General features: G+C 34.3%; 3 protein-coding genes across 3 annotated transcripts; 1 reads left to right on the plus strand and 2 right to left on the minus strand.

The window, feature by feature from the left end:
* Positions 1-1,245: 1,245 nt before the first annotated feature.
* On the minus strand, positions 1,246-1,596 carry CGGC5_v012223 (uncharacterized protein; the record flags this gene model as incomplete). The annotated part of the gene is made up of 1 exon (XM_032027607.1): positions 1,246-1,596. The coding sequence occupies one exon, from the start codon at positions 1,594-1,596 to the stop codon at positions 1,246-1,248; it is 351 nt and encodes a 116-aa protein (XP_031876027.1).
* Positions 1,597-2,198: 602 nt separating this feature from the next.
* Positions 2,199-4,293, minus strand: thi9 (Thiamine transporter thi9; the record flags this gene model as incomplete). Its single annotated transcript, XM_032027608.1, has 10 exons — positions 2,199-2,738; positions 2,791-2,913; positions 2,964-3,307; positions 3,357-3,477; positions 3,536-3,570; positions 3,639-3,829; positions 3,881-3,956; positions 4,014-4,062; positions 4,114-4,134; positions 4,198-4,293. The coding sequence occupies 10 exons, from the start codon at positions 4,291-4,293 to the stop codon at positions 2,199-2,201; spliced, it is 1,596 nt and encodes a 531-aa protein (XP_031876026.1).
* A 7,457-nt stretch (positions 4,294-11,750) lies between these two features.
* yanH (Cytochrome P450 monooxygenase yanH) lies at positions 11,751-13,825 on the plus strand (the record flags this gene model as incomplete). The annotated part of the gene is made up of 9 exons (XM_066152661.1): positions 11,751-11,813; positions 11,872-12,016; positions 12,078-12,228; positions 12,277-12,458; positions 12,510-12,616; positions 12,667-12,777; positions 12,826-13,221; positions 13,392-13,570; positions 13,627-13,825. 9 exons carry the CDS (start codon positions 11,751-11,753, stop codon positions 13,823-13,825), a joined length of 1,533 nt encoding a protein of 510 aa, XP_066008018.1.
* Positions 13,826-15,409: the final 1,584 nt, after the last annotated feature.

Below are 15,409 nucleotides of genomic sequence, written 5' to 3' on the forward strand. Positions count from 1 at the left end.
GTGGCTTGCAGCAAGACCGCTATGAGTTGAGGACGCGCGCGGTATTGACTAAGACTCGGTCTTCTGGACAACGGCATTCCGAGTGAACATATGGGATGGGACAACTGCTTTTTTTGGTATTCGCTCAAAGACTTGACTCATGGAACCGCACGGGAAATGGAAAGGGGAACGGACGGTTGTTTGTACAGTACAGGGTGGCGCGTAACAAAGCCACAGGACAAGACTGAACTCCCTCACGGGACATTCACACATTCAAGAGATCATAACTATGAGTTTAAATGAGAAGCACTTTATCCATCGAGGTGTCAAATTGCGGATATAAAACTGAAGAAGGCACCCTGGACTCCCCTGCCATCCCAAATCCCCCTCTCAATGGTTGCTAGATCTCGTCTGCGTTCGCGATTTTGAGTCTTGAGAGATCGAAAATTGATCAGATTCTGGAGGTTATTTGTGACATTAGTGCTTAGGCTCACAAACCAAGACCCCGAAAGTATGTAAGTCAGCATGGGCTCCGATTTGATAATGTTGGTCTCTCTCTTTCAACAGCTGATACCCGGCAATATCGTCCAACACGGATATGAACTCCCACATTGTCGTCGTTTCATTCGTCTTATCTTCGTATTCGCAAAATTCTCAAGCGCAAAGATTCGGAAGACCGAAGTATGAGCTGTCTTCGGCCTCGAAAACGAGACGCTCGTGGCTCGTTTCATCAATTTTTTCAAATACATAGTACGATGCCTGCGCGTCGAGGACGGTTTGCTTTTGGCGCAGTCGACGATCGACGAGCCAGAGCCTCGTATCCGGGGATGACGTCCAACTCTTCATGGCCGAAACCAGCCTGTGATATTTCAGCCAAGTCGTTTTATCCATGTTATCGGGATAATCGCGGTAAATTCCTTTAAGTCCGTTGTTAAAATCGCGTCTCCAAAAATACTGATATTCTCGGAGGCCATCGATGGTTAATGAACTGTTGAATTCGAGGGCTATGTGTTTGACCATGCTGCTCCCGACTAGCCGGGGTGCAAATGGCAGGAGCTTGGTTATCACCCATTCAGTGTCTATGATGACGTCCCACACCTGCAGAAGTACTAGGTCCTGGCAGGGAAGAACCATGAAGCACTGGGGGCTTCCACGACTGTCGACGCTGAACATTGCCGGGAATTCATCTATTTTTACAGTGAATTCCGGTAGGTGCGAGTGTTGTATCGCGTCCGTTACTTTTGAACAAGCGTCGACATACTTGGATCACTTTCCGGCGTTATAGCGACGGCACATTGCCATATAAGACTCTTTGCAGGCGGTGAGGACGCCTCCATCGACGACGTACGTTGACGGATTTCCCGCGGTCCAGGAGTGCGGGGCTGTGTCGTTGGCGGGAGTCGGTGCGCCAACGAATCGGCGATCGTCGCCCATCTTCTTTGCTAGGTGCCGAGGAAATGTGTTAGAAGTAGGCCGATGGTCGCGGTAGTTGTTTTCATCGATGTAGGTGAAGATGTGGACGCCTCGGTAGCCGGGCTGGCGAACTGCGAGATCCCAGATTTGGTCTCGCATCTCTCCGGGCAGCATGGGAAACTGGTGGAATGTCTGGGTGGCCATTTCGGTACTTGGCGTTGTAGAATGTTCTCGATGTTGTTGCTTGTCGCTCATGAAATGTTGATATTGCAGTTCGGCAAAGTGAAGTAGATTGCAGATGTCCACGAGGTTGGAGATTTTGAGACTGAGGAGCTTCTAAAGTTTTGCGAAAGTAAGTGCTCGCTGGCGTTTGGGTGTTTCAGGGTGCGACCGCGACCTTGTTTTTGGGCAAACAAAAAAGAAAATTGAAGTACCTTGCGGTCCGGACGAATACCTTTTGCTACTTGGCCACATAGGGGTGGTAACAAGCGTACATGTCCATCAAGGTGATCTTTTTGATCGATTTACAAACGGAGTTGTCTGTTCTCCTGGACAAGCCTAGTCTTGTATCATGGCATCTAAACTTCCTTAATTTGGAAAGGCTGCTACGAAATAGTTCAAGGGTGCTTAGATCTCTTTCAACTCGTGTTCTATTACCAGAGAATATTATGTATGTAGTCTATGTCGGGTTGTGTATGGTCTTTCCAGGGAATCAGAAACTTAATGAACCAACGATTGTAGTTCAGTTTGAACTTTGGCAGCCTCACAAAGCTTCAAACCTCATGTTGCTCAACAGGAAGGATAGCCTAATGCTCGACCAACGGTCTCTCTCCGGCATCCAACGTCTCCTGGATACGCTGAGAGGGCAGCCACTTCTCAGCAGGGATAAACCACCATGAGAACACCGCGAAAATGGTGACAATGCCCATGATGACCGGGGCGTAGTTGAGCGTTGACGCCTCTACAGGAAATGCATATGGGGAGAACAGCACCGCCACAACCCAGCCATTCCATAAGACGGCGATCGCCTGAAATGGGCGACTCCATTTTCCAAGACTCCACGCCGGCTTGGGGAATGTCTTGGGAGTCAGGAAAAGTCTGCCTAGACAGATGAGACCGTAGGCGGCCGCCGACGGTACACCTGCCGCGGAGACCAGCGAGGTGAAGGCCACGGAAGATGGGAGGATCGTGCAAGTGATGACGGAAGCGACTCCCCACACGACGAGAATCGCGTTCCTGGGTTGGCCGTCGACGACCTTGGAAACCCAGGAGGAGTATGGCAGGACACCATCGCGAGCAACGGCGAAGACCAGGCGAGAGGCGGCGAGGACAGCGATAGCAGTGTTCTGGGAAGGGTCAGCCTTCCTTCTGCGTTATGAGGGTCCAAACGTGACTCACAAACCACAAAGCAATGATGCAGATGATGTTCATAAAGATGTGTGCCCTCTGGCCAAGAATGGCAGCGTACAAGGGCACGAACGGCTGAGCACCACCGTACGAGAAGAGGGTATCCGCGTCGGGCTGCATCAAGTCAGCACACATACCCGCTGATCTGTGTGATTTAGACTTACAACACAAAACAGGAAAAGAATGACGACAATGAAACCGCCAATGCCGCTGGTCACAGTACTCCAGAAGATGCCTTGTGCAGCCGCGATACTAGCGTTCTTGGTTTCTTCCGCAACATGCCCAGAGGCGTCGAAGCCAATGAGAATACCCGCAGTGGCAAGATACGAGAGACACCAGTTCCATCCGTCAGGGGCGCCGGTGCCGTTGTAGGTCGTCAAGAAGGCGTCATGAGCTGAGCGAAAGCCGATGGTGTTCTTCGTGGCAATGGGCAACCAGATCATGTTCAGCACAAAGTCCAACAGGACAAAGCCAGTGGACAGGTAGAAAATCCATTTGAAATAGCGAGCTGGGCTGCTGTTAGCAGCGTTACAGTGACACTGACATGAACAACCTACGCGGCAGCAAGTTCCAAATTGCGGCAGCGGCAAGCATTACTTCAGTCGCAGCCCATTGGACCGCCCTGAACTTGATACTTGAGCTGTCAGACGGGAAGTCCAAGTTGAAGACGACGATTTCCTGTCAACTCATCAGCAAGAATACTTCCAGCCATATTCGGAGTTAAGCGGTAACTGACCGAAAGCATGTAGTTGACAGCTCCCTGAGTGTTGCCTGAAGCTTTGTAAGTCTATGCGTCATAGAGTTGACAACAGGTTCTGAACTCGGAACTCAAAACTCACTGGCACAGAACGTTGTCCACGCAGTGGTACTCCACCACGCAACAATGAAACCAAGCAGTCTTCCATACTTGGGCCCTCCAGCTTCAGCAGCCCACAGGTAGATAGAACCAGCAAGAGGAAGCGACGAGCAAATCTCTGCGATGACAGCGGCGGTAATGAATGTGAAGACGCATGTAACGATGAAACTCGTCCTGCTTGTTGTTGAGCATGCTTGAGCTAGCGCAGTGTGGATTTGACCTTACCAGTAAGCCAAGTTTCCGCCAGCTGCAATTCCAGTCGAGAATGTCACGCGGACACCGCCAATGAAGTAAAGAGCAGCTAGTCAAGCTGAATTAGCGCGCGCGTTCTGTTGAGAGCTTCCGATGCGGAACTCACCAAAAGTTGTCGCAAAATTGTGGAAAACATTAAACGTTCTGTGCAACACCTGCAAATCCAGTCAGCTAACGAAAGTCCAATAATAATCTTTGCAACTTACAGGTTTGTAACCTAGGTTTTCCTGCAAAAGTCCTCAGTCAGCCCATACCCCCGGCACCTAGTCTGTATGTGTCAGGTCACGCACCAAGATCCGTGTGTCTTTGCTGGACTCTCCCTCGGTGTCGCTGTTCGTGACACCCACGTCCTTGCTGACGGTGCCATATTCCCGCTGCGCAGTCATCTTGGCGTTGCACTCAAGCAGTTATTGGGTGTCTGTCCAAATCGGGCGAATTGCGGGATGTCCAGAAAGAAAAAACACGCAAAATGGAGAATGCGCGCATCTTATGGTAGGTCCGTCAAATGACCCGAAAACTCGTCAGGTGGGACGGAAATACTCGGCTTTTGTTTTTAGTGAAGAGCGAAACCCTTCCAATGGCGGTAATTTTGACTCGCGTGATGTGGGACTGGATGACGGCATCGGCATGTAGGTACTAAACGGCTTTAGCAACACGCGCAAGCAACAGCCCTCTGTTGTTAGCGAGGTGAGCTCAGATTATATGGAGATGGTTTGGATTGAGAAGAATTCTCAGAGATTTATCTATTTCCCCGCGTTTTTTTCTTTATATCTTTCCAGTTGGCGCATGTATTTTTCTACGCTCAAATGGACCCCAAATGTTGCGAATGTACAGTCCGTTGCGTTAACAGCGTCCGCCCCCTAATTTTCAGCCTGAAAAAGGTAAAAAAAGGGGCTTTTTACTAGAAAACCACTAAATCGCTCTAAACTTCATATATTAATAACTCTATACGTATATAATACGTATAGCTAAAAACTTAATTAATTAGTCTACTAGTTAAAGGCTATCTAATATTATAATTTTTATTACTACTAGAAGGAAGTAGAGTTCTTAGAATTTTAATTGTTTTAACTTAAAAGTAAGAGGTTAGATAGGTATTTTTATAGGCGTTGGGCGTTATTATAAGAGGAAATAGCTTATATAAATAAATAAAAGCTTAGTTAGCTTAAAATAAAATAAAAACTAAATAAATAAAAAAAAATACTTATTTTTATATTTTTCTTATTCTTCTTAATAATTATAGTAACTATCTCTCTAGAAAAGCTTTTAAGAATTTTTAACTTAGTTTATAGAAAAATATTTATTAATTTTTACTTTTTAAGAATTAAATTAAAATAAGTATTTTTAAACTTTTCTAGTTTTAGTTAGTTTTAGTTTTATTCTCTTTTTTAAAATAAAAATAAAATAAAATATTATAGGAATAATACTACTAAACGTCTTCTTAGTAACTTATTTTCTCTTAAGAAGTTATATAATTTAAAATATAAAAAAAGTAAACAATATAGATAAAATGTAAATTAATTAAGCTTATATTTATATATTTATTTTTATATCTTTTATAGTTATTTAAAAACTAATATATAAGTATTTAAGTATTTTTAAAAAGTTTTTATTCTAAGTAAAATACTTAATATAATTGATAAGTTTTCTCTCTTATTTTATTATAAAATTAGTAATTAATATAAATAAATAAGTAAAACTACTATAGAGAAGTCTTTTCATAGTTATATTATTTTATTTTTTAAACAATCCTCTTTAAGTACTATATTTATATCAAAAATATTATTTTTAGAAGTCATTATTTTGAAAACTTTAGTTTTTATAATGACTTTAGAATTTTAATTTAAATTTAAAATAAAAAGAGGTTTTATTTATTAAAATTAATACAAAATAAGATTTATAAAAAAACTTATTAAAATATTATTGATAACTAAATTAGCTTTATTATTTATTATTTTAACTTTAAATTATTTATTTTAAACTAAAATTAAAGTTTTTAAACTTTAAAACTTAATAATATTATTTTGAAAAAGACATAACTAATAAAACAAATAATTTATTTAATACTTTTAGAGATATTGTTCTTATAAACTATAAAATAATAAATTTTTCATTTTCTAAATAATTATTACTTTATTATAATATAAGCTTAACTAAAAAGCTATTATTATTTATTTTTAAAATTAAAATAGCTATGAAGCTATAAAGATTTAAGTTATTAAGATGTTTAAATAGAATATTAATTAATTTTAGTTTATATTTATTAAAACTTTATAAAATTATAATAATTTTAACTTAATCAAAGTTATTTATAAATTTATAAAAAGAAATATTATATTAAATAATGAAATATTTAGTTAAACTTCTATTTTTTACGTTTTAGCTATTAATAAATAAAAAATAAAGATTTAGTTTAATTTTCTTATTTATATAACTTAATATAACTTAATGGCTTAATTAAAAATAGTTTATTTAATTTCATAATATTTAAATTTATAATTACTTAATAGAAAATATAAAAAGTTGATTTATTCTTATAAAAGAAGCTAAAACTATTAAATTTTAAGAAAATTAAAAAAAAAAACCTTTAAAACCTCTTTCTAAAAAAGTTATTCTATTATATAAAATATTAATCGTATTTTAATTATTTTAAACAAACTTTTCTTTTATAAACTTACTCTAAGGATTATTTAAATTTATTAAAAATATTAGTTATAGAAAAGATATTTCTATTAACTAAATTAAATAAAAAGAAAACTTAAATATTAAAATAGAAACCAAAACCCTTTTTAAAAAAGCTTTTATTCTTATTAATATTTTAAAACTAAAAAGAATTAATAAAATAGAAAAAGAAATAACTAATACTTAATAAAATTATTAAAATTCTTTTTTTAAACCCTATTTTAAAACTATTTCTTTTAAAAAGTAATTTCCAATTAGCTATATTCTTTAATAATAAAAATTAGAAATGTATTAAAAATAAAGAATTTATTAATAAACTTATTTTATATAAGCTTCATAGTTTAATGAGTTTAATAATTAAAAACCTGTATAAGATTTAATTAGAATATAGAGAAAAGTTTATTAAAGAAATATATATTTTTATAAATAATCTAAAAAAAGTTATTTACATATTTATTATTATAGATTTTATTAATTTTATCAAAACTTTAAAAAAAAGAGCTTAAGAAACTAATTAAGTCTCTAAATATAATAGGATTATTTAAACTTAAAATTATTTAGAAATTCCTTTAGTTAAAGTTATTATCTTTATAACTATAAACTAAATAGCTTAAATAATTATTATATTTTAACTTATTATAAGAATCTCTATTAATAATAAATATCTTAATAACTACTTATTTATATAAAATATAATTAATATTAATATAAAGTTTAGTTTTAACTAGTTATTTAGAAGTAATCTAGCTATTATTATAAAATATTACTTAAGTTAGAGATTATAAAAAATAATATATTAAGAAGAAAAAAGAAGAAATATAGCTAAATAGAAGAAATATCCTTTTTTATATCTAATTAGAAAAATAGTTAATATCAAAAATAATAACTATAATAACTTAAAAACTTATTTATTATAGTAATTTCTTAATAAAATAAAGAATGTTTTTTTAAAAAGCTTTTTATTATAAATTTAAAATTAACTTAAAAGAATATATTTGTTTAAGTTTTAATAATAAGAGTAAAATAAATATATTAACGTTAATTAAAATATTACTATTCATAAAAAAAGCGTTTAAGTTCATATATTTTATAATTAAATTATAAAAAGCTTTACTTTTTTTATAGCTATAAATATTAATTGTTCCTTTAAAAATATATAATTATAAATTTAGCTAAATAGTGTATAACTATAACTATCTTATTTTCCTTATTATTAAATTATATTAATTACTCTTTTTTCTTTTTCTACTTATTATTTTTAATATCTAACTGTATTTTTATCTAATTACTAATTATATTTAATAACTATTTAAATCTTATCTTTAAAAAAAACTACTTTATATACTTAATTAGTTCTTTTTGATTTGAAAATTATATTTTTAAAAGAGATATTAACTATTAATATTAAATTTACTTTAATAATATCTATAAAAAAGAGTATTCTAACTTACAAACTCTCTATTAAATAACTTTATATATTTATATATATAATAAATATCTTATTTTAATAAATAGTTTTATATTTAATTATAATATTTTAATTAAGTTTAATTATTATTTATATAACTTGAAAATTATACTTCTTCTCTTCTTACTTATTCTTATTAACTTTTAATAAAAACTATTAATATTATAATTAATACCTCCTTATTTATTATAAATCTACTTTTTTAATATTTTCTTTTTTCTAAGATGTTTAATTATTACTATTTAAATAAGTAGTAATATAAATTTATTTAATTAATTCTATATATTTATAACTTAACAGTTTCTTTTTTAAATTATTATAAAACTTTATAACTATAATATTTTATTAAATTATTCTTAACGTTACTCTTTTTTCATCTCTTTTATTTAGAAATTATAACCCTAAATTTTAGAAATGTATAAAACTATATACAATATTGATTAGATTAATAGAATTAAATTAAACTTATAATTTATATTATATATTTTTATAAAAGTTAATTACTTTCTTATAATATAACTCTATAAATAGTAGATATAATTACTCTATTTTTATAAAGAGAATAGCTTTTTTAGCTTTTAAATTTCTATTTTAATTACTTTAATATAATAAATATTAAGTTAAATAAAACTAGATATATCTAACTTATATAATTTAATAAAAAAACTTTTTAAAGTTATTTTTAAAATAATAAAGTTTATTAAATTCTCTATTATATTTTATGAGTTTTATAAAATACTTAAGCTTAATTAAAATAGATCCTTCTTAATACTTAAATAGATATATATTAATAATAACTTTATTAATATAATTTTAACTAAATATTAATAAAATAAGTTCTTTTATAATAATAATAAGAACTTAATTTAAAAAGTTTAAAAATAAAATGTATAAATCAAAGTTCTTTTTAATTTTTATAATATATTTAAGTTCTTATATTAAAATAAGTTTTCCTTAAAAGGCTATATTAAAATAGCTTATAATTTAATTATTAGAGATATTATTAAAAAGTAATATACAAAAGTTCTTATCATTTAAGTTCTTTTTTATAATAATTTTAAAATAAAATATTATAATATCTCAGTTAATAAGTTTATTTTATATACTTTTATTATCTTTTTATAATATAATAGTAAAGAAAAGTAACGTTATATAAATTTAATTACTAATTAAAGAAGTAGCTTATATTTCTATTTAAATAGTATAACTATAAGATATTACTAGTAATAATAAATTAAATAAATTAGAAACCTTTTTTAAAACTATAATTAAATTAGTTTATAATTAATATAAAATCTATAAAATATTAATAGAAACTTAAAAGCCTATTAATTATATTTTATTATTATTTTATAACTTTAAATTAAGTTAAAAGAGAACTTATAGAAGTATAACTTCTATATTATAAATTTTATTAGATATATTATTTAACAAAGTATCTTTAATATTAAAACTTTATATTTAGAAATAATTATTAAAACTTAAAAAACTAATTAAAAATTTTAAAGAGAAAGAAATAAAACAAATAATAAAAAGTTAAAAGAAATATAAACTTTAGAAGAATTATATTGAACTAAATATTAGTTATTGAAAAATTAATTCAAATTAAAATTAAAGATCTAACTTCTTAAAAGAAAACTAGTAAAATAAAAAAATAATCTATAATAATAACTTTAATTTTATAATTTATATTATTAATATAAAGAGAAAAAACTATTTTAGAAAGACATCAAATAAAATTAAAAATATATAGGTTAAAATAGAAAATAAATAAAAAGATCTCTATTATATTCAAATTAAAAAAAAGGTTAAAAAGTTTAAATTATTTAAAATAAATAGATTTAGTAATTTAATTTTAAAGTAATTCCTTATTAATTAAAATAACTTAATTAAAAATATAGCTTAAACTATATAAGTGTAAAATATTTTTTTAGTTTTAATTATATTAAAAGAATAAATAGTATTTAATATGTAATAAGCTAAAGAAATCTAAAAAAGAAAACTATAATTAAGTTTATATTAAGAAAATTAGTAAAAAGATTAATTATTAATTAAAATAATAGAAAATATAAATTAAAAAATAAAAAATAAATTAAACATATAAAATAAAGTTGATTAAGTTTTCCTCTTTTTAGTATATCAAAAACTTAAAAAAATGTATAGAAAGAAGTAAAATACTTAAAATTTTTAATAATTTTAATTTAAAAATAAAACATTAAATAAATATTTTTATACGTATTAAATATTATTATAAGAGGAAATAATTTATATAAATAGATAAAAACTTAGATAGTTTATAGTAAAAAAGACTAAATAAATAAATATAAAACATATATATTTGTTTTTATATTTTTCTTATTCTTTTTAATAATTTTAGTAACTATCTCTTTAGAAAAGGTTTTGTTAAGAATTTTTACTTTAATTTATAAAAAGAAATTCACTAATTCTTATTTTTTAAGAATTAAATAAAAAATAAGTATTTTTAAGCCTTTCTAGCTTTAACTAGTTTTAGTTTTATTTTCTTTTTTAATTTTTATTATACTTCTTTAATTATTTAAAGTACAAATAGAATAAAATGCTAAAAAAATAACACTATTAAACTTCTTTTTAGTAGTTTATTTTATTTTAAAAAGTTATATAACTTCAAGTATAAAAAAATAGAAAATATAAATAAAATATAAATTAGTTAAGCTTATAACTATTTATATATTTATTTTTATATTTCTTATAGTTATCTAGAAACTTAATATACAAGTGTTTAAGTATTCTTAGGAGGTTGTCTACTCTAAGTAGAATACTTAATATAATTAATGAGTTTTCTCCCTTACTTTATTATACTATATATTACGTACGTATAGAGCTATTAGTATATAAAGTTAAAGGTAATTTTAAGGGGTTTTTAAGGTAGATACTATAGACACTATATATAAGGGGTTTTGTTTTTTTCTTTTTAGCGTTATGTTTAGTATCTGCTAACCTAAAAACCCCCTAAATCACCCTAAACTTCATACCTTAATAACTCTATACATATATAATATATGAGAATAAAAATATATTAATTAATAGCCTTAAATTAGGCGGTTATAATGATCTATTTTTAATCTATATATATTACGTACGTATAGAGTTATTAAGGTGTGAAGTCTAGGGCAGTTTAGGGGGGTTTTAGGCTAGCGGAAAATTTTCCTTCCGGGTCAAAGTCGGGGGCGGACGCTGTCAACGCAACGGACTGTACAACGGAGCTAGCTCCGCCTCCGGTAACACGGCATCCTATTTTTGTACTTAATACTTCTCATCGATGGCTGGATGCAGCACCGCAAATTGAAGTCAAGCAGCGAACGACATGTCAGCTTATGTGACCCGGTGTCAAGTTTCATCAAACCCGCTGAAGGGCTGTTATCCGGGTTGGACTTCCAATTATGGAAATTCTGCATGGGTTTGAAGGAAAAGGCAATCACGCAATTGGTTCTAGCAAGGTGAAATGATAGCGGTCAGACAATTGTCAGATAAAGTCGCAGTGGATAATCTGAAGTGGAAATAAGTCGTCGGAGCTATTGATGCAATTTCGAAGTTGCCTCGGCTCATGCTCTGAACCTCTTCGTGGACAACTTGGACGCAACCGCGCCTGCATATTCCCATTCTCTGAGAAGCAGTTAAACTTTACGGCCTCGGTTTGAAGAATAATACTCAGTCATGGCTCTGCTAGCCGTAACGCTTTTGGGCCTCTTGGTGTTGGTGGCATTGACGATAGTAAAGGTGACAACGATCAATGACAAACACGTTCATCGGTTGACCACTTACTTACAGCTCGCAGACCTTCACTAAGCTTCGCACGTCGTCTCTATCTCACTTACCAAACGCCGGCTGGGGAGTTAATTACTCACGTCTGCTATGGGTCTTCTGGCAAGAGTACAGAGGCAACGTTACCCTGAAGCTTCCCGAGCTTCACGAACGGCTAGGTGCTTATCGCCATTCAGAGGGTCACTGCTGGTACAACGAGACTGATTTATGTGGCGACAGGTCCCCTTGTCCAGATAGGTCCTAACGAGGTCTCATTCTACTCCATGGAAATTTACGACGCAGTGCATAAGCTCAACAGTGGTTTCGTAAAAGACCCGCGCAACTATGGCGAATTCGTCCAAGACGGCCATCCAGCCCTTTTCTCAATCACGTAAGCTGACTTGCTGAACCTAAATGAACCATCACTGAGAACAATAAGTCATCCAGAAGAACATGCGAAGCGTCGAAGGATACTTGGCCAGTTGTACAGTCGCAGCAAGATTGGGCATTTGGAAGAGCTAATGCTCAAGCATGTGGACCATTTTGTTGCGATGATTCGCCAAAAGTTTGGTGCATTTGACATTGGACCGGCATGTAGAGCGCTTGAAGCAGACATCATTTGTACCTTGGCATGAAGCATCCCAGAGCTGTATCAAGACTGACTAGCTGTAGCGGAATTCTCTTTCGGTGAGGCACTTCATGCCATTGCTGCTTGGTCTAAAGAAGAAGAGCTCGCGATAGTATCCAAGAACGACCACAAAGCGACGTTGATGCCTTTGGTAGGTTCATCATCAACAGGAATGGAGAAGCAACAGACTGATTTGATTAGCTTATGAATTTTCCGACGCTTTATGAGCTTTGGATTTCAATTGAGGACATCGTCTGCCGAGCTACTGGGTCACGAGTCTCGTACAAACAAGGCCTTGCGCAATACGACCAGGTTTGTAACGTGTCGACGCCACTCTATCCCCAACTTATGATGTTTTAGTGGACACACGATGCCTGGACTCGCAACAAGCTCGCCGAGAAACCGACATCCTCTGAATTTCCCAACTTGATCAGATTCATGGTTGCAGCGGGAGTTCCATCCCAAACCGCACTGTCCGAAGCCAAAGAGAACTTGGGACCAGGAACAGACACAACTTCAGCTTCATTGGCACACACCCTGTACGCACTGTCCAAAAACCAAGTGTTCCAACAAACGCTCTACGAAGATCTTGCTCGCGTGGGATTCCCAACCGACTTGACTGCTTTGGAAAACATTCCTCGACTGAAGGCCTGCGTGAAGGAAGGCGTTCGTTGGGCCGGTGCAGCTGCTGCGATGTTGCCCCGGGTTGTTCCAAAGGGCGGCGTGGAGCTTCTTGGTAAATTCATCCCAGAAGGGGTAGGTGCAACTCACTATTGTTCTATTTCTGCAGTCATCGTTTGTGTGTTTCGCGTTGTCTCTTCCGTGTTTTCTGTGGCACTTCTTGCCGTTTATAAACGAAACGTTTGGTTTGCATCTTCTTTCAGTACTGTTCGATTTGTCTAAAAAGATCTAACTGACCAACAAAGACCGTGTTGACTTCATCGCCAATTTGGTATTTGCGGGACAATTCTGCATTCCCAAACCCCGAGCTGTTTGATCCATACCGTTTGGTCAATGAGAGCGGAATGATAATCAAAGAAGACGCCCTTCGAGACAAATTCTATGTTCCATTCTCGAAAGGGCCAAACATTTGCATTGGCCTCCAGTAAGTGATCAAATCTCCGCATGATCGAGAGCCTGTCTGACGATTAATCTGAATAGCTTTTCCTACTATGAACTTTACCTCAGCTTGGCGAAGATCATCCAGAGTTTTGAGTTGGTTGCCCCTGATGAGTCTTCAAGTCACTCACACGGCCACGGCTGGATACCGGTAGAGCTGCCAAAGAGACGGGAATGGGTAGCTGCTGTGCCTACAGAACCGCTGCTCGTTAAAGTTCTGCCGCGGAGACAGGTCGGTTGAGAATTAAGGTGACATACAAAATCTGCAGGTATCTGGCGGACAACAATGTATGAACCTAGCTGATGTGTTGCGGGAGCTTGGTAAGTGTTGTAGAGGAATCCGATTCTCCGAAACTGTTTGTCACAGTTTGAGCAAAGGAAGTACAGCAAACAAACAAAGTCTGGAATGATGGGGTTTTATGTAGATCTTGAGGGTTTTCGTCCTCTGTGATTAATGCGACGAAGTGAGATTGCCGTGAACTTTTGCACGTGGGGTGAAGTCAGTTCAACTGTTCTTGGCCAATCTTCATAGAATTCCGCCGAAAATCGCATTCAAGCTTTGTTCCTCAGGTGCATAGTCAGTTCTATATCAAGTGGCTATTCCCCGCGGATCACACTTAGGTGGATGTCTACGCAGCGCGCAAGTAATCAGTCAATAAGTTGACAACGTAGAGCAGATTGAACGACAGCACTCGCCGAAAGCCATGGACAAAATCAAACCATGCCAATTTCACCCGCAAAACACAGGCTATATAGCACATCTGCCTTTGAAGAGAGGCTGCTACTTTCCCCATGACTTGATCAATGGGGTCATAGATGAGATTGAAAAGATACCTACGTCCCAAGATTTGACCCGCGCCCGAGACGAGCTCTGCCACGCCATAGTCAAAGGCTACACCGAAAAGTTCAAGAGCGACCGTCCCAGTCACCACAAGCACATACGCAGATGCGCCGAGTTGATCGATCAACTGTTTTTCGCCGGTCAACTTACACAGACCGATAGGTATCGGTCGCAGAAAGACCGTTACAGTCTCGAAATCGACATCCGACTTTTCGATCCCGAGCTGGCCACTTGGAGCACTTCATCAATCATCACGAACTATCTCGATTCCCCGCCAACTCGTGCACGTATTGACATCAACACTTATGGCGACTACTACAGTGTCGCTGACATCATCTGCTTTGTTATTCATGAGATGGCACATTGCTTCATCGACTTGTTCTCGTGTGAAGGCGGAGCTTGCAGTTGCATTCGTAGTCATTACACACAGGGGAGGCACGGCCTGCATTTGTTTGATTTGTTGGACTCTATCAGGAGGGCGATTGCTTCTTGGGTGCCAGCCCATCCCAAGACGTCCGAATTTGCAAAATCAGATGCGGGCGAGTGCAGTCACCTGGAAAGAATTCCACGCGTATTCCGCACATGGATCAGGAGAATTTTCTCAAAGCATAGAAAACCCAGAGAAACAGAGAAACTGAGATAGAAGAGAAGGGAGGCATTTGGTTCCAGGCGCGGTTGACCTTTTTTTGGGAAGCGGGATTATCTATAGGAGAAAACGAACATCGTGTCCTCAACACCTATGTCGGCTCTGTGCAATACTTTCACTGCTGAGTGCTCTTTGTCGAGCTAATTTGTGAGTTATTGATCTGGGATCATCTGATTTGTACGCGAAATCACAAATTACTTGCAATGGTTTGAGCCAGGCGTATTGATGAATGCAGCGAACTAACTTCCCGCATCATTTAAATCGCTTTGCATATGCGCAGGTAAGATGTGTTGAGCTGTGGAGTTCTTAAGAAACCTTCACGTTCGTATCGGTATCGC

This window comes from Colletotrichum fructicola (genome assembly GCF_000319635.2).
Source record: "Colletotrichum fructicola Nara gc5 chromosome Unknown KSG_Nara_v1_contig07, whole genome shotgun sequence".
Lineage (NCBI taxonomy): Eukaryota > Fungi > Ascomycota > Sordariomycetes > Glomerellales > Glomerellaceae > Colletotrichum > Colletotrichum fructicola.